The 19,413-nt window shown below is 41.9% G+C and overlaps 1 protein-coding gene across 18 annotated transcripts in view; it reads left to right on the top strand.

The window, feature by feature from the left end:
• The window catches only part of Aak1 (AP2 associated kinase 1), a 161,111-nt gene that overhangs the window by 83,635 nt on the left and 58,063 nt on the right, over positions 1–19,413 (top strand). For all 18 annotated transcript variants that reach the window (XM_037203879.1, XM_037203878.1, XM_037203886.1 and 15 more), the window contains 7 exons: positions 379–487; positions 1,854–1,996; positions 9,748–9,869; positions 11,618–11,699; positions 12,362–12,494; positions 15,057–15,160; positions 16,619–16,698. In XM_037203879.1, coding sequence (XP_037059774.1) covers positions 379–487; positions 1,854–1,996; positions 9,748–9,869; positions 11,618–11,699; positions 12,362–12,494; positions 15,057–15,160; positions 16,619–16,698 — 773 coding nt within the window. The remainder of the gene's footprint in view (positions 1–378; positions 488–1,853; positions 1,997–9,747; positions 9,870–11,617; positions 11,700–12,361; positions 12,495–15,056; positions 15,161–16,618; positions 16,699–19,413) is intronic.

Raw genomic sequence — 19,413 nt, 5'->3', positions numbered from 1 at the left:
CTGTCTTAGAATTTTACCCATTTCAGTAGTTGTTGTTGTAGTTTTCATCCTCTGCAGTATTTCTGGATGTTATAGGAGTCCTTCTGAGTCAGATGGAGCACTAATCAGTGAACAAGTGGGTGTTCTGTGTGAGGTTCATTCTAGAGCCTTGGCTCTGGAGATGGCTGTGGTCCAGGAGGAAAGTGGAATTGCTCTTGGAGATATGACTGGGCTTCTCAAAGACCACCAGGAACTTGTTCTTGACTGTCACTCTCCCCTTCCCATGCTGTTAGTGTTGTCGCTATGTATTTAAATTGTTTGTGCTAGTGGAACCAACTGACTAATTCTGCCCCTACTGTGTCTATAACTGACAATGTGCTTCTCCACTCTTGTTCACAGAGGGACCTATCAGGGCACAAGAACATTGTGGGCTACATTGATTCTAGTATCAACAATGTAAGCAGTGGCGACGTATGGGAAGTTCTCATTCTCATGGACTTCTGCAGAGGTGTGTGTTGACTTCACTGAAGCTCTTGTTTCTGGCACTTTAATGGTCAAGGGCATGGGGATCATTTCACTTACTGTCCATTGCACTCTGAAGATAATGCTCTGGTTTCACAGATGGGCAAGCTATGCAGTCCATTGCTGCTCTTGGTTATTTTCATGAGTACAAGGGTTATGGTACAAAGAATTGAAAGCAACAGATAATTCCAGACCCTGTCTCCATTAGGTATAGAAGGGTTTGGCTGTGTATATAAATGAGACCACATGAAAATGAGGAAGAATGTGTTCTTTATGAGGGTTTAACAGTCAGTGAAGACATATAATAAAAACCAGAACGGAGCTTACAGAAACTGCAGCTTCCCTAGCCCTTTTCTTCACTCCCACCACTGCCCCCCTCCTGTGATGGAGTGAAAGAACCCCTTTTGTCTGCAAAAGTGGCCCTCTTGTTTTCTGGGGCTGTAATACCTGGTAAAGCTACATTCAGGTGCTGCTGCTTCCAACTGTAAATAGATGAAAACTTGAAACTTCATGCATTTGCCCTGAGAAATCCAGACTGTAGCACAAATGTGTTGAGTTGATGACATCCCATGCATGTTTGGAGATTTGGCTCTTGTTGCCCAAGCAACTGACATTATAGGTTTGGGCCATCACCTTACTGTTTGGTGCCCTGTTTTGTAATTGCCCTTAGTGTCACTAATGTTTTCTGACTTTAAAGATATTGTCTATAAATTGTTCTTATCCTATAAATGTGACCTTAACCGTTAGTTTTGGCTTTTGTTGGCTATTAATCTGATTTTGTAGAATGCCATCAAATTTGAAATTGACAATTTATTCCCCTTTGACCATTCCTTTTTTGCATAGGACATTTTAGATGCCAAATAGTAGGAGGACTTGGGTCTGAATAATTTTATTTAAAATTGATAACCAGTCTTTTGTTGCCAGAGAGACCAAGTTCCCCCAGAGTTAAAGACTTCAAAGTGGAAACAGCCCCATCTTTTTCCTGCTCCCTGGATCTGTTGTGCTGTCTCATTTTTTCCGAAAGACATGACAGAGGCTGTGGCCTTGTCTTCTACACCATGGGGACATGATTACTAGGCAGCAGTAACTGACTGTGATGTCAGTTCTGCTTCTAATCTCAAGGATACAATGAGGGCAGTTCACATCTGTGTGCTTAAAAAAATAATCTGCTTTTGATGCATCAGAGGAGACATTGGGTTGTAAGAAAACAAATCCCAAGCACAGACTTGAGACCCGTGGAGTTTAATGCTGCTTGGCCAGTGATCCACTTCTGTCTGGACAGCTGTCAGTGCCTAGGTCCAAGTGATGAACATGCCTGTTAATATCCTTTCCTTGCTCTGTACCTGTCTCAGGAGGCCAGGTGGTAAACCTGATGAACCAGCGTCTACAAACAGGCTTTACAGAGAATGAAGTCCTGCAAATATTCTGTGACACCTGTGAGGCTGTTGCCCGCCTACATCAGTGCAAAACTCCTATTATCCACCGGGACCTGAAGGTAACAGACTGATTGCTTATGGAGTGTGTTTTTACTGAGTGTTTCTGTCTGTCCCAGGGATGGAGCACGTATTGAGGGGTAGGAAAGAAGTGTAAGACATAGTTCCTAATTCTGGGCTTACATTGAAGTCGGGGAGAGAAAATCCAAAGAAAAAGTACAGTTATCAATTTTGTTAATGAGCCCCCAGAATTTTTAAACTTTTCAAATGCCCGAAGTCATGTTTTAATTTTTATTTCTGTATTCCTAAATTTTTTAATGGTCTTCAAAATTAATTTTAATTTAAGTAGCTTATAAATAATGATACTTACTTTTTATTACACACACACACACACACACACACACACACACACACACACAAGGTTATTGTTGTTACTACTAGGATTAAACCCAGGGCCTTGCACATGTTAGGCAAGTGCTGTACCACTGAATTATATCCCAAGCCCTCTTTCATATTTTGAAAAATTAATTAATTATTTTTAATAATTGGTCCTGATTACCATCACATTGCCTTGTGTTTTTCCTATTGAAGTCACATGACAGCATTTGTACAATGGACTTGGCACCTGATTAGGGTTCAGCTTAACATTTATTGACCAGCTGTGTGCTAAATATTCTACTGAACTTTATGCATATTGTTTTCTTAGATATTTTCCATTACCTTTTACAGGTGAGGAAACTAAGCAGCAGAGAGGCTGTGTGTCTTGCCTACATTCTTATAAATAGGAAACAGTAGTGTGAGAATTTAAAGCCGGCCCTTTGTGTGAAATTTCATGTTAGTCTCTGCCTCTGTACCACCACGCGGGTGACGGCAGCAGAGCTGTAGAGCATAAGAAACTTGCTCGATATTGCCAATGTGAAGGATGCTTTGTAGGATTTGTCCTAGTCTACCTGCTGCATTTGACCCCTTCAGTACCCTGTCTTCCCTGGGCCTCTGAGGTATCATGTTCTCTCTAGCTCTTCCTGTTCAAGCTCCTTCCTTAGCTTGTTCTTCAGATTATTTGGCCTCTCTGAGCTGTGGTTCTGTCTTCTGTAAAATATAGATAGCAGTGTCTACTGTTGAACTGTGTGAGCCTGGGCTAGCCTGGGTGGGTCCTGCTTATTCACAGGCAAAACTGAAGAAAGCCCCTCTTGCCCTGCCTAGCACAAGTGTGGCCTCTCTTTCTCTTTCCATACAGGATATGAACTCAAAGTGTTCTTAGTCCTTAGGCGTTTCTGTCCTTAAAAATAATAACAATAGAAGTACTATGCTATGGAAGAGATCTCTTCAGATGCTGTTGTAATGCTTCAATTACTTCCTCTCAGTTTTTATGTTCATTTCTTTGAGAAAGAGAAAGGTCATCATTGCAGACCATGGGGTCAAATCTGGGAAGACCAGCCTTTATTACTTGCCAGTACATAATCCTCGCCAGAGAAACCATGACTGCTGCCCCAACAGCTAATTAAGTTATCAGGTCAGAATAGAGAAAGAAGTTGTTTTTCTTGTTTCCTTTTTAAAAAATTTTGTTTTGTTGTGTTATTTTGTGCTAGTTGTCCTTGCACTTAAGAGAGGACAAGAAAGAGTTCAGGATGAACAAATATGTTAAGGGTGAAAAATCATAGATGTCACTTTTCTTGTCACAGAAGAGACTTTGATTCCGTGGAGTATAGTAGGGTGGGGGCTCTTACCCTACATTTAAAAACACGGGTTTGAAGATGTGTTCTTCTAACCCTCCACGTTTCTCAGAGGTATTAAATTCTCTGAAATGCCTCAGTGCCAAGCTGTTTTGCATAACGCTGAGGTAAAGAGAGGCCAGTGAGAGGTAGCTTTTCAGGCCCCTTAGCAAAGGCTCTGTGCAGAATTTGGAAGTGACAGCTTTCATAAGGCTCTTAAGCTGTTAGGCTGGGAAATCAGGTCAGTGGCTTGGAACTCCGGAAGAACTGAAGTACTGAACAGCAGTAAGCAGTGGTGTTATGGTTTGGATCTGAAGTGCCACCCTTGGGCTTTTGTTCTGAATGCCTTTCCCCCAGCTGGTAGGGCCTTTAGGAGGTAGGGCCTAGCTGACGGAAGTAGATCCCTAGGGATCTTAAACAGGTATCGCCTGGGCCCTGGTTTCAGCCACTCTCTGCTTTCTGGTAGGTTCACTGTGATATGATGCAGGCTACCATGCCCTTCCCTCTGGATGGATGAAAATACCCCGAAATAGTGAACCATAAATCTTTTCTCCCTTAAGTTGTTCTGCCAGACCACAGTTGTTCTGTGGTCATAGCAATACAAGGGTGACTGATACAAATGGCACCAGCCACAGGCTTGTGTCCTCGGGGCTTCGCCCGAGCATGTGACTGTTTTCTCTCTCTCTGCCAGTGCTCAGAAGTGTGTGAGTGCTGGTCGGTTCTCTCCCTCACTCATCTCTTGTAGCTTGTTACCTTTCCTCTCTCCTTCCCATCGCCATTTGCCCTTGCTTGACCTATTCCTCTTCCCTCATTGTCTGCTTTCTTTTATTCTTTCTCTGCAAAGCTGACATTCCTAAAATGGTTGTTTTCTTGAGCTCTTAAAGTTAAAAAATCCAAAATGCCTCTTAAGTAGTCTTCCTCAGTCTCTTTGTTTGTCCTCTGTCTGCCCCCTTCCTTCTCTCTTAACCAGCCTGAAGTGTCCATGCTCTTTAACTGCATGCTGCACGTCAGCATGGTGGCTGAGTGTGGTCTCATAAGTCAGGCAGCCTGGTGTAAATCCTGCCCTGCCAGCCTAACCCCAGGAAAATTGAGTCCTTGACTGGCTTATCTTTTTCCATCTGTTAAGGGGGACAGCAAAGCTTAATAAGGATTTCATGGCCACTGTAAGTGAACGTGCATGGAGTACTGATTGTCTGCCATGTGGTACTGAGTCCAATATTGGCAGTAATGTCACTCTTGCCTCAGTACTTTATTCCTGTGCCTAGTTTTACCTCTTAAATGCATGACCTCTTCCAAAGCCACACATATCTCATCTCCCCAGAAGTGACAGCTCTGTCCTATAATACCCCTGTCCCACATTGCCAGCTTAGCACTGTGCTGGACCAGCCACATGGGCTTATTCCTATGCATGAAACCCCTCAGGGATGTACCCATCTCCAGGCCTTGCTGCGACTTCTTGCTCAGAATGCTCTGTCCTAAATGGGCCACGGCTGCAGCTTCTCATTCTGGTCTCCTTATTTGAGAGGCCTTCCAGGAATGTCATTTGAAGTGGCATTCCTTTTCAGTTTACCTATATTTAACCAGCAGGGATTTATTTTTTATAATATTTTCTTTCTTTCTTTCTTTCTTTCTTTCTTTCTTTCTTTCTTTCTTTCTTTCTTTCTTTCTTTCTTTCTTTCTTTCTTTCTTTCTTTCTCTCTCTCTCTCTCTCTCTCTCTCTCTCTCTCTCTCTTCTCTCTCTTTCTTTTTCTTTCTTTCTGACAGGGTTTCTCTGTGTAGCTTTGCGCCTTTCCTGGACCCCGATCTATAGACCAGGCTGGCCTTGAACTCACAAAGATCCGCCTGCCTCTGCCTCCCGAGTGCTGGGATTAAAGGCGTGTGCCACCACTGCCCAGCTCATAATATTTCAATACCAGACAACTATAATTATTTTCTTATTCCCACTTGGATTTTGAGCTCCAGAAAGGACTAAATTTTGCTCTTCTACAACTGTATATCCTTGGACCTAGAAGAGTACTTGCCATATTGTAGGAATTCAAGCATTTTTCTTTCATAAGTGAATGGCGGTAATTAATATATTTGTCAGGGAACTTACAGTTTATTTTGATATATATTCCCTTACTTGTAACAGTAATGGAAATGTTATCAGCCCCACTTCGCATATAAGAAACTAGCCAAAGGAGACTTTTAGATTTAACTAAGGTCAAACATCAGAAATACTCTTGAAGTCTTCCACCCTGAGTCCACGTTGAGTGCTTTGGTGGTGGTGATGGTAGAGAGTAGCCAATAGTGGCTAGGCTGGCCCAGGAGGTTTTCACAAGACAGCCTGAGGACGAGTGGAGAATGCAGTGGTGCCAATAAGCAATTTCACCTTGAGCAGTTTCTGACCCTCTCTTCAGGTGGGCAGAGTAGCTGGAACACACGACAGTTCATTTCAAGCCAACAGTGTGCCTTGTCTTACTCTGCTTTGTCTGCTTAATTCCTCATTTCCTAGTAGTGAGTTTTGATGCTGTAATTACTATGCTATTTATTATGAATTAATTTTCAGTTTTCTAGTTAGATGTTCATTCCATATTACAAATATAGAATCTGACTTGGAAAGGGATAGGACTCAGGGTAAACTAGGAGAAGCATGATTTCACATAGGTCCTTTAAGGTCCATGAGGCTGAGAGAAAAATAATCTCTAACCAATACTGATCAAGTGATTTCACAGAATTTAAGGATGCCTGCTGAAGTACCACACTGAAGTAGCGTCTGTAAGGAATTCATAGGCTAATACACCACCCTTACCAAAATGATTTGCACTGTACTGGGGAAGAAAAACATAAATATGTCAGTAGCCAGTTACAAATCCGTAGAAGAATTCTGAGTCATCAGTCAGATCAAACATTGGCAAACTTGGCCAGCAGAAGGCCAGATAGGAATGTTTTAGGCATGCTAATCATATAGTCTCACTGAATTGCTCAACTCTTCCATTGAGGAAAAAGTAGTTATATTGTGTTAGCCAGATTTCATTGCTGTGGCAAATACCTGAGAAAAACAAAAGGAAGAAAAAATATTTCGATTTGTAGTTAGGAATTTTCATTCCAGGGTCATCTAATCCATCGCTTTGAGCCTGAGGCAAGATGGAATGTCATGGTGGGTACATACTTTGGAAACAGAATGAAGCAAGAAGGGACTGGGGACTAGATAGAACCTTTAAGGGCACATAACTGGTAATCCATCTCCTAAAAGCCCATTTTAGCTGTGAACTCATATGTGGACCAGTTTTAATGAAATCAATACTTTCATGATCTAGTCACCTATAAATGATTGAGTGTACTAGCTGTGGACCAAGATTTTAACACAGGAACATTTTGATGGACATTTTGTACATAAACTGCCACATGTACACTGCAGAATAAGTAACCTGTGGGCATGACTAGGTTTGGCCTGAAGGCCTTTCCAGCCCCCTCCTGTGGGTAGTAAATTGTATGTATGTTTTAGGTTAGTCATGGAAGGTTTGACCAGCAGAGTTTTCATGAATTGTTGATACTTGTCTAATGGAGAGTGAGCAGTGGAGTAAAGGGTATTAAATAATAGAAAGAAAACGTAGACAACTCTGCACAAACATGTCCAGCTAGGAGTGATGGCTGACTTCTTATTGACTAGATTTCCATGTAGGTGCATTTCTGAATATAAAGAGTTAAGAAACTCTGTCCATAAGCCCAGTCCCATGTCCTCACAACCCCTACCATAGCTCAGAGCTGGAGGTAGACGTGGAGTCCTGAGTGATTTGCTTCTGCCTTTCCTGCCTGGCAGCAGTGGAGTTGTCTGTCTTTTCCTAGAGTTACATGGCTTAGGTTCACTTCAAGCTCTTTTGCTTACCAGCCACGTTACAGTATTGACTGAATGGCCACGAGCCTCACTTTTGTCCAGCTGTAAGATGGGAATCATAATCCATAAACTGTGCTGAGTAAAGTAATACTGGCAGTAGCTACTGCTTGTCAAATGGTGTCTGTTATTTATGAGTATTAACTTGGTTGGGATTATTATTTTGGATTTATAAAGTGAGTTTATGCTCAGCATAGCTTGACTCTTTCTCTTTGTATAAATAGATTAAATTGGTGAGTTTTATAAAAAGGTAAAGGTAGTAGAAATATTTGTCTGCCTTAGCCTTAATCTTCGGGGAACAACTCTGTCCCAGTCATTCATAATTCTGTGATGGATAATTCTTCCTCATAAGATCCTATCTACTTAGGTTCATGGCCATCCCAGCTGCTTTTCCATAACTCTCGGTTAGTAGTGGAGGTGGAGTGCAGCGGCACCGCCACTCTGGCCCTCTCTAGCGAACATCAGACTTCAAGATTTCCTACAGGTGAAGGTCAAAAGGACACAACTTCAAACAACATGGAAACTCTTCACTAGCACCAAATATGAAGTTCAGTAGGAAGCAACAATCTGCAGTCAGTTTACAGCAAAGATTTCAAATGGTTAGAATTAGCAAATATAGACTAAAAATACACTTAATTTAGGTTTTAGAAGAATTAAGAGAAAACTTTAGCTATAACAATAGGAATAAGAGGATTCCTACTCAGCCAGATATTTTTAAAGAACCAGTAGGTACTTGGGTGTTTGGCTACTGTCTTGACTGGAACATGAATGGTCCTTGAATGTGTGCATGCCCAACCAGATTATTAAGTGTGTCTTTGTTTTTTTATTCTATTCAACAGTTTCTATACCAAAAATCTAGTAGAGTTGGGCAAAGAAGATCTCAGCTATGAATAAGAGATGGTTGTCTTTGAGGAGCTTATAGTCTTTTTGCCTTAGTTTCAAGGTGATCCGTCTGGGGTTGCTGAAGAAAAGGACCATAGATAGAGTCTACAGTCTTAAGGGCATAGCAAGATTTTGGGTTTTGGCTGTCATTTCATTGCTGTGCACAGCCAGGTCTGTCTTTCCCCGTGCCGGTCAACTCATTCCCCCACAACAAGAGCTAATCGGCATATCTTGACAATGTTGTGCTCAGTATTTTTTCTTTTAATGCCAGCACTCAGGAGGCAGAGGCAGGCAGATAGATCTCTGTGAGTTTGAGGCCAGCCTGGTCTACAGACAGAGTTCCAGAGCAACTAGGGCTGTTACACAGAGAAACCCTGATTCAAAAAAACTGAAACCAAAAACAACAAAAATGGAATTAAAAATTTTTATTTTATGTGTATTGTCTGTATGTCTATTCACCACGTACATGTTTGGTGCCTACTGAGGCAAGAAGAAGGCATTGGATCTCCTGGAACTGGAGTTGCAAACAGTTGTGAGCCACCATGTGGGTGCTGGGAATTGAACCTGGGTCCTCTGGAAGAGCAGTGAGTTCTCTTACCTGCTGAGTCATCTCTCCAGCCTGTGCCTGTTGTTTGGGAGTTCTTTTCACTGGAATAAGAGTTTCTCTAAGTCTTGGTCCTTACAAGCTTTACTAAGTTAAAACTCTTAACTTAGTAAACAAACAAAAATCCCCAAACCCTCAAATAAGATTCTAACAGAGAAATTGCTCATTTATCACCAGGCATTTTGTCACTTTGAGAAGTAACTAATATGAAAAACATCAGTTCAGAAAGTCTAACTGATAAAGACATTATTGTACCCACTTAGAAGTGAAGTAAATTTTAGCATGGACAATGAAACACCGAAGAAAAATGGGGAAATGGTATTTTTCTGAGTTGGATCCTGGGGAGGCTTCCAAAAGGAGGTAGCCTTTGTACTTGGATTTGATGGTTGGATACGAAAGAGGCTGGGGTCACAGAGAGCATGCTGAACTGAAAGTATGATCACTGTTACTACAGAGGTGAGGAATGTGCCTGGCTGGAGCTGACTGGCCATGAAAATGGGGCCCTAGCTTTCCCAGCCGTACAGTTACCTCTGTCTCACTCTCTGCCTGCATTTTACCCTGTTCCCTCCGTGTGTCTTTTGCTCCGCTGGATTGAGTCCTATTAAGACATGGTGAGGGATAAGTTCTCTGTGCACACTAATAAGATTGTTAAAATGAAACCTTTTGTAATGTGACTGTGAAACTAGTTTTTCCCATTACTAAGTGGCATCTTGGATTGGGTGGTTTGGGAATGTTTTTCAGGTTGAAAATATCCTCTTGCATGACCGAGGCCACTATGTCTTGTGTGACTTTGGAAGTGCCACCAACAAATTCCAGAACCCACAGGCCGAGGGAGTCAATGCAGTAGAAGATGAGATTAAGAAGTAAGCCTTTTCTCCTTTCCTGGAGTTTTGTCCATTGTCAGATGAGCACATTCTCTTTCAGCTTATGGATGAAACAGAGTGAGAAGAACATGGTGCTGACTGGTTCCCCTTTTCCCAGAGCAGAATGTTTACCTATTGGGTTGTTTGATTGTTCCTGAAAGCCGAGGTGGGAAAACTGGCCGGTGGACTGACAGAAGAGTCTTAAAACTTTCTCAATGTTCCCGTGGTCACTATACACACATTTTAATTTACAGTGCCACACATCCATAAAAAGATGAGTGGTAGCTGGAGAGATTTATTGTCTCAAAAACCAAAAGGAAAACTAAAGGCTAAATGGTGATATATACTCATTGAAGTACCATGATTTTCCAAGAGAAGACACACTATGGCATTATGAATCAGACAGGTGTGTGTTTTTTACTGAACTCTAAATTGCTACCTCCTTTTTCATGAGGAACTCAACCACTCCCTAGTGGAATTTATGGTAAATAGAGCTACTGAAACTTCTACAGTTACTGAATCAGGGACCTGACTGGAAATCTCTTTATATTTTTGACTCCTGTAGGAGCCTCATGTTCACACTATTGGGTTTTCCCAGGCACAATAGACTCATTATGGCTTCTAGTAAATCAGCTGTCCATCATGTACTCACAGATAGCCTCTGTCCCTTTTGTGTATCACTCAGGTAACCACGTCTGAGGCAAGACTGCTTCTAGTCCAAGGCCCTGATAAGACACCCAAAGAAATCCCCCTGTGGCCAGATACCAGAGCAGCATAGTTGAGTGTTTAATAACATCAAGATATTCATTCACATGGGACAAGTGCTTACACCACTGTTTTCTTGAGTCAAAAATAAGAAATAACACTTTAGTTAGTATATTATGAGCTGGATGACACAGTATGTGCCTTGCGAGTGGCTTGCTTGCATCATAGCCTCTGGACAGTGCTTGGAAGGTGGAGACAGGGAATCTCTGGAGCAAGCTGGATAGCTAGACTCATCCTATCAGCAAGTCTCAAGACATAAAAGTGGAAAGCAGTGAAGGGAGACATTGTCAACTTCTGTTCTGCACACACATAGGCACACATGTGAACATGTACACTACATTCATTACTCTCCCCGGAAAAGAACACATGATATCCCCACCCCAGCTAGAACTCACTTGGGTTGCTTCTCTGAGTCTCATGTTAAGAGTTTACTATTTTAAAAATTAATCATCAGCCGGGAGGCAGTGGTGCACACCTTTAATCCCAGCACTTGGGAGGCAGAGCCAGGTAGATCTTTGTGAGTTCGAGGCCAGCCTGGTCTACAGAGTGAGATCCAGGACAGGCACCAAAACTACACAGAGAAACCCTGTCTTAAAAAATGAAAGCAAACAACAACAACAACAAAAACAAAACAAACAAAACAAAAAAAAACCACCCTAATCATCAAAACATAGTATTAGACTACAATGACTTATAGGAGAAAATTTTGTCATTTGGAGACTCAAAAAAAGGGTGCTTTTAGGACTTTGTGTCTGAATACCTCAATACTCCAATGTTCTAGGAGTAGAAGGTCTTCTGTGAAAGGCTGTGATGACATCATTGTACCAACGAGAATCTTTCACTTTATCTGTACTAATATTTAATTTGCTCTTCTGCAGATTGCTGCCAAAGAATTGATTCTAGTAATGTGAATAAAAATTGTTTCTCCTTGATTTAATGATAATACTGATATATTTAACAAACCGTGGATCTTTTGATTGTAGATACACAACACTGTCCTATCGAGCTCCAGAAATGGTCAACTTGTACAGTGGCAAAATCATCACTACGAAGGCAGACATTTGGGTATGTGTCAACTAAGCCATTTGCACCCCAGATGTCAGCAGGCCTTGGCTGGACTCCTAAGCTTAACTAGCCAGGGGCAAGCATACAGTGTTGCCCACTGTTGATTATTTTATTATTTTATGTGTATGTATGTTTGCCTGCATGTGTGTCTATGTACCATGTGTGTGCAGTGCCCTTAGAAGACAGTATTGAATCCCCTGGAACTGAGGTTATAGATAGTTGTGAGCCACCATGTGGGTGGTAGATATTGAATTTGGGTCCTTTGGAAGAGCAGCCAGTGCTCTTAACCACTGAGCCATCTCTCTAGCGACCTTGTTGCTGATCTTGATGTCCGGGGATAGCCATGGCCTCTTGGTATATGGGGTAAAAACAAACAACAACAACAATAATAAAAAACTACTTTGCATGTGTACCTGTGCTTTTCTTTTGTATGGTATACTTCTAAAGTACAGGACAGGTGAAATAGTCTTTACTCGTCATAGATAAAAATGTAACTCAGATGCTAGATTGTCACTCTGGGTTCTCAATTCAAGTGTTGCATAGGTAATGTTATGTGGGGTTTGTTTCTGCTGTGAAACATGGCTGACACTGGTCTCTTTGAGCAGATCACTGGCTTTATGGTAAATAAACTACTAGTTGCAATCTGCTTTCTTATTTTGTAGGCTCTTGGCTGTTTGTTATATAAATTATGCTACTTCACTTTGCCATTTGGAGAGAGCCAGGTGGCAATTTGCGATGGAAGCTTCACAATTCCCGATAACTCTCGATATTCTCAAGACATGCATTGCCTTATTAGTAAGTATTTCAAGTTTCCAGTTTCATGTTTTTATTTCTAATCACTAGGAATGGATTGGAGGATAAAGGGATTAAATTCCAGGAACAAGATAAAGAAATCATTTGATACTGTTGGGAACAGTGATAGCATGGCAATGTTCACTTAGAGAAGCTGGTCTTTTTGCTAGAAAACTAAACTCTGCTTCGAAGCTGAGCCAGCCACACCAATGGGAATGGTAGTTGTGCTCCGAGCAGCATGCTGCTGCTGTGTTCTGCTGCAATCTATTTAAGAACTCAGAGTCCAGCTGACTCACATCAAGGGATAAGAAAGTTATCTTTGCAAAGCTGAAAGCCGCTCAAGTGAGCATGATTGCAGTGCCGGAATGAATATGTAATTAAGACCATAGAACTCCATGGAGCCAGGTTTTTCCTCTTATTTAGGTTATCACTGGATTTTTACAACAAGCATCTAAATTGAATGTTTTGTTTAAAATTCTGAAGATTTTCATTTCTTTGTGTTATCATAGCTAGCATATGTACTAACATCCATTAACCAGATGTCAGAAAAGTAAGCTTTGTACCAGAACCTATATAAAATGCTAAGGAAACAGATTTTTTATTTTAAAAAAGTAATCTTTTAAAATGCTGGTCAAGACCTTTAGCAGATAAGTTTGAAAAAGCACCATAGACCATAAATCCTGAGCTACCTAGTTTGAGAGAAAGACAAGTGGTGTAGAACGTTGATCTGTATTGAGGCCTACTTATACCTCACCTAATTCTCAAAACCTGTAGGTTTGGTGGGACTGCATGCATTTGTTTGTTTGTTTATTTGTTTGTTTGTAATTTGAGACAGCATATCACTATGTAGCTCTAACTGTCCTGTAACTTACTGTGTAGAGCAGGCTGGCCTCAAACTCAACAGAGATCCGCCTGTCTCTGCCTCCTGAGTGCTGGGATTAAAGGTGTGCCACACTAAGACTGGCAAGACCTGTATATCTTAAGGGTCATTGTCCATATTACCCACAAGAAGGAACAGAAGATTTACTCGAGCTGACAAAATTCTGACAGTTCCACAACCGCCCTTTCCATTGTGACACTTCTCAATGAGCAGGAGGGTGACGTGCTTATCAGGTAGGAGTGTGGCTCTTGAGAATTGTCAGATCGTTTGCAGAGTCACAGCAGTGTGTCTATATCCTAGGACTGCAGATGTGCAAGGAAGTGGAGAAAGGGCTGGTCTTGGTGTCGCTCTTAGCTTTTTTTTTCTTTTCTACTTTTCCTTTCTAATATCTGCAGCAGTGAATTCATGTTGGAAAACAGCTCTTCCTGAGGGACTGTCGCACTGACACCTTTTCTAGACTATTTAGTGTGCGCGCTATTTGAAGATTTTGGAGACTGTGAACTTGTAGGCCTCTTGTTGCCTCCCCAATGCCTTTCCCCAGAGTGTCCTTTTTCACTTTCTTTTGGTGGTGTTGCCATCCATGTCTGGATAGATAACAATTTTCTGGAAGAAGCTGACTTAAGCTGTATCGATTCTCTTTAATCACTTGTCTTGATTCTCTTCATTGTCACCAAAGTATGTACAAACTCTGGTAGATCATGACCTGGTACATTGCCCCCAGCTTCTCTACTCTCTTTTCATTCTTCCAGTACATCTCTACCATGGATTATTCCTAGAAAATGTCACCTTCTCATGTCCCATTGAGTAAACTTGAGTGGCTTGCCAATGGTCCCACAATTAGGCCCTAATTCTTAGCATGGTGCTTAGGGTCCTTTGTAGTCTTTTCTGTCCCACTCAGGCAGCCATCTTGGCACATTGTCCTTTGGGCTCATGTTTCCAGGTAGCGGTGTTCATTTTCTGGCCTTTATCTAAGCTTGCCTTTGTTGGCATTTGTCCTCTAATCTAGACTGCCTTTTTCTTTGCTCTTCAATGACTAACTTTGTCTTGGCTCTTTGGCAAGGCCATTCGAGGCTCAGCCTCACAGATCTTTTCTGAACTTAGTGCCCAGTTCATTTGTTCCTCAAACAGTAAACTGTCTCGACTCATTTTGCATGTGTTTACACATGTGCTTGCATCTTCTCAAAGATTCTCCTGAGGAATTTTCCAGTGTCAGAAACACTTGAAAGACCTGGAAATAGACAGGCAATCTATGGAGCTGAGTATGTTAACTTCTTAATTTTCCTCAAACTAAAAACCAGCTTATATCTCCAACAAGAATAGTAAGTAAATTCATGAGTTTGTTTTTTAGATCTAGAGACAGAACCCAAGGATTGTCTTCCACCAAACCTTGAGTTCATGATATCTGAAGTTTGGTTGTATTTGTCTAAGTCTTAGAATATGAAGCTGCTCATTTTTTGTCAGGAGTGTGAGCCCCTGACATACAGGATATGAACCCCAAGTAGCTTTGCTACAGCTCAGGGGATTTTCTTGTTTCCCTTGCTAGAAAAGGGGCTAATTGAACAGTCTGACCTTTATGAGAATTGAAACTGAAAATACAACCCAACTTCAGTGGAAAAGTTTAGTTACCTAGCTGATGCAACAACTGTTAAGATATTATGGAATAAGTTCATGTATATTTGTCTTAGGGTATATGTTGGAACCAGACCCTGACAAAAGGCCGGATATTTACCAGGTTTCTTACTTCTCATTTAAACTACTCAAGAAAGAATGCCCAGTTCCAAATGTACAGGTATGTAATGGTGCTTTTTAAAAGGATTCATAATTTTTAAGGTTGTTTTTATTTGTTCTTTGAAAATTTCATATATAATATATTTCAAATACAATATATTTCGACCATATCCATCCCTATTCCTCCCTCTAACTGTTAGGATTCTGCTGCTCCTCCAGCTGCATGAACGAACATGCGCAGTTCAGTAGCTAAGTAAGGGGTCTTAGTCTTACATCATCCGTGTGCTGTGTGATAGCCCAAATGCGCGCAGCATGGTCATGCAATCAGCACATGCATGGTGTGGCTCCGTGAGCCCACCTGCACATGTGCACAGGAATCCTTAAAAAGCCAGACACAGACTCCTCCTCTCTCTTTTGCTCTCCCCCCACCTCTCTCTTTCTGCATGTGCTTCTTCCCAGGTCCCCCACTACTCCTAATAAGCTCTGATACTGGGGTTTGTTGTGTCTCATGACCTTTTTGCCCGGTAACCAGCGCCGCTTATCATTTTTCAAAACAACACTAACTCCTCTGGCACCCTCTCTAGCCCATTCCTCCCAAATTCATGTCATTTCCTTTTTTTTTTTTTTTTTTTAAATAACCCACTGAATCCTATTAGTTTTGCTCGTATGCTCACAGATGTGGAGCTCTCCACCTGAGCACTGGCTACCTACTGTTGATGTCCAAAGACAAATGACTCTCCCTCAAAAGGCATCAACTGCTCAACTCCTCCGCAAGATGTGGGGCCTCATGAGTCCCTAGAAATTTGATTAACTTGATCTTGGGTAGATCTTGTGCATATAACCACAGCTGCCATGAGTTCATTAAAATGGTGCTATTTAAAGGAAGTAAAGATCATCAAATTGTTATTTTTGAGTCATTATGGGTGTTAATCTCTAGATTCAATGAATACTAATGTCCCTTGCTTTACCCACTATAGGACATTCAAGCAAAGTAGTTACTATAAAGAGAACCCAATTTTCCCATGAATTTAGTTATGAAACTGAGACAACTCACTGAACATCAACAACCTCCTCCCCAAATGCCTAGGGACTGAGATGAGTAGAATGACCACCCCTCACTGAGAGCAGCATGTCTGCTGTGTTTCCCTAGAATGATCAGGTGCCTTGTTTTCCTGAGACAAGGCTCTATTCCCTCTGCTGCTCTTTCTTTCTTCTTGGGCATTTTACTTCTGTGATTCCATCTCAAGCATTTGTCTAGCCTCCTTTCCCTCTAACAGGGAGATGAGGCCTTAGAAGTCATATTAGAAGACGCCAAATGCTACTTCCATTAGCCCTAGTCAGACTGGTTGTTTCTTGTTTGGAGTTTTTATTGTACGTTTTAAAACAGGATTCATGATCCTCCTGCCTCAACTCCCATGTGTTGGGATTACTGTCATAGGCCATCATACCTGGCCTCAGATTGCTTATTATTTACAAAGAAACCCACGTGTTTTTTTCACTTTCAACTCTCCCATTTTAGAACTCTCCCATTCCTGCAAAACTTCCTGAACCAGTGAAAGCAAGTGAGGCAGCTGTGAAAAAGAGCCAGCCAAAGGCCAGGTAAGAAATACCCTCAAGAGCTTGCTTACATTGTGCTTGTTGCCAGCTGCGGTGGGGGTGCCTGCTGCTGAAGTCCTGTGTGGCTGTGACTAGAGGCTGCCCAGATCAGGAAAGCAAGCTCTGTCGCCCTATGCAGAAACTGTTCTTTGTAATTGCCAAGAGGGATATAATAAAATGCTGAGATCTACATTTGAAAGGAATCAGTAACCTCACAGATGTCACCCATTGCATGGCAATAGATGGTAGGGGCTTCCTGGGATGAGACAATGCTAGACTTTAAGGGTTGGTGCTAGAGAATTGTCTGTCCTAACCTGTTTCTAAGCTGGTGGTTAGCCATGCTTACCCCCTAGTCTGACACATTCCTTTCTTCTCTGGCTCCAGCCATATTAGGAAAGTGCAGTTGAAATGAAAGTCCATGAACACCAAAAGATCCTTCTAGGTCTTAGCTAATTGCACTGGAGTCACCATGGGTCTTCAGGAGCAGATACCAAGAAAGGATTAAACAAGTAAGGGGAGATACCCAAGTCAGAGGAGAAGGGAGCAAGCCAGGAAATCTGGGTAGGTGGTTGGGAGGTACAAGTCTCACTTCAGAGGGGAAGGAGACTAGTGGGTAGACATGACCCAGACTACAATACCATTTCAGGAAGGATGGCTGAAGTACTTATCCCAGAGTCAGCCAGCAGAGGAGTGCCTTCCTACTGGGGTCTCTGCATTTGTGATTTGGGGCCTGAGAGCGCTCTGTGGGAAGGAAGCTACAGGCCATACTGGACTGGATTTTTAGATTGGTTTCCATACCTGTCACAGCTCAGGGTCTGCCAGACACATTTATGTGGATTCCAAATGAAAAATTCTAAAGGTGACCAGGAGGTTCTCTGTCCCTCCTTTTCCTGCCATCCTCCAATGGCAAGGAAATGCTAGTAACAGACTGTAAACAAAGACTCTGGATAACAATATGTGTATTTTAAAAATATTTGATTATTTATTTAAGTGTAAATGTGCATGGGCAAGCAGATTTATGTGTTCTGAGTGCAGGTACCCCCCTAGGGGTGAGAAGAGGCTAGTGGATCCCCTGAAGCTGGAGTTATAGGAGTTGTGAGCCACCCCGCATGAGTGCTAAGACCTGAACTCCAGGGACCTCCGCAGAAGCAGTGTGTGCTTATACCTGTTGAGCCATGACCAGAACAACTTGTAGAAGAAAGTATTTTATTCAGGCTTATGGTTCCAGAGGGATAGGAGTCTGTCATGATGGGAGGCACGGCAGCAAGCAGCAGGCATGGTGGCTGGAGCAAGATGTTGCTGGGATCTCACATCCTGTACTGCAGGCATGAAGCAGGGAGCAACTGCCAGGAAAGCAAGGCCTTAAGCTCTCAAAACCCACCTCCAGTGACATAGTTCCTCTGTAGATAGCATCACCAACTGGGAACCAAGTATTCAGGGGTCTCAGACTGTGGGGACACCTTATTCAGACCACCATAGCTAGTCTGGTAGTTCTGCTCCATGAAGCTCTGGAGTCCTGGGTTTCTTCATGCTTTTCACTTTCCCACCTTACGACAAAGCTATGGTCTCCTGGGTTAATGTGGCAGCATCCATATTCAAAGCAGCAAAATCAAGAAACAGTCAAAGAGACCATTATTCTTTAAGGTTTCTAGGAAGTGCCAGTCCTTTCTGTTCTGTTATACAGCCAGAACTTGGTCATTTCAGATTTCAAGAGAGGCTGTGCCATGTGATCTGTATCTTAGGTGACTCTGTGTCAAACTGAAAATTTATTATTTTGGAAAACAAATGAATATGCATATTTTAGAAATGGTGTTCCTGTCACACTCCCCAATTTTAAACTCTTTATTTTGGACTATTTGCTTAGTTCTTTGATTTGTCATGTTGGGTTCATTCATCTGCATGCTTTTCACTGTAGAGAGTTCCCCCACCTTTTAAAATGATTTGTTTTTGTTTAAGTCTGTGTGGTGCTATGTCCGTGTGAGTATAGGTGCCCACAAAGGTCAGAAGAGGTCATCAGATCCCCTGGATTTGGAGTTAAGAACTCAGGTCATGTGGAAGTATATATAGCAAGCACTTGTAACTACAGAGCCATCTCTCCAGTCCCTAGAGAGCCCATTGTCGCAGCTATTTTCAACCAAGTTTAAGTTCTCTGTGTGTGAAAAACCACTGCCCCAACCATTACCCAGAATATATTCTGGAAATCCTGTGTTTGGTGAAAGAGTCTCAAGATGGAATCAGCTTAAAGAACACTGTTTCTCTGTAGAGGAATCTCAATACCAGTCACTCTGCACATTGACATGCTTAAGAAATCTGTTCATAGACTTTGTTAGTGTGTTTAAAACTTATTTGTCCACCAAGTACGTTTTTTTTTCTTTCGTGTGTGTGTGTGTGTGTGTGTGTGTGTGTGTGTGTGTGTGTGTGTGTGTGTGTGTGTGTGTGTGTGTGTGTTTAAACAGAGTTTCTCTGTGTAGCCCTTGCTGTTCTGGAACTCACTCTGTAGACCAGGCTGGCCTCAAGCTTACAGAGATCTGCCTGGCTCTGCCTCCCGAGTGCTGGGATTAAAGATGTGCCCCACCACCACCCGGCTTTTAAAATTTTTTTTACTGGAGACATTTAGTAACATTTAGTAACATTTTTACTAAATGTAAATGAATTATTACTAATGATATAAAGTTTTTATTTCCCCCTAATTTCTTTGATAAACTCACTTGTCACTAA

This window comes from Peromyscus leucopus, chromosome 3, assembly GCF_004664715.2.
Source record: "Peromyscus leucopus breed LL Stock chromosome 3, UCI_PerLeu_2.1, whole genome shotgun sequence".
NCBI classification, from domain to species: Eukaryota; Metazoa; Chordata; class Mammalia; order Rodentia; family Cricetidae; genus Peromyscus; species Peromyscus leucopus.
This window is presented reverse-complemented; position numbering and strand designations above follow the sequence as displayed.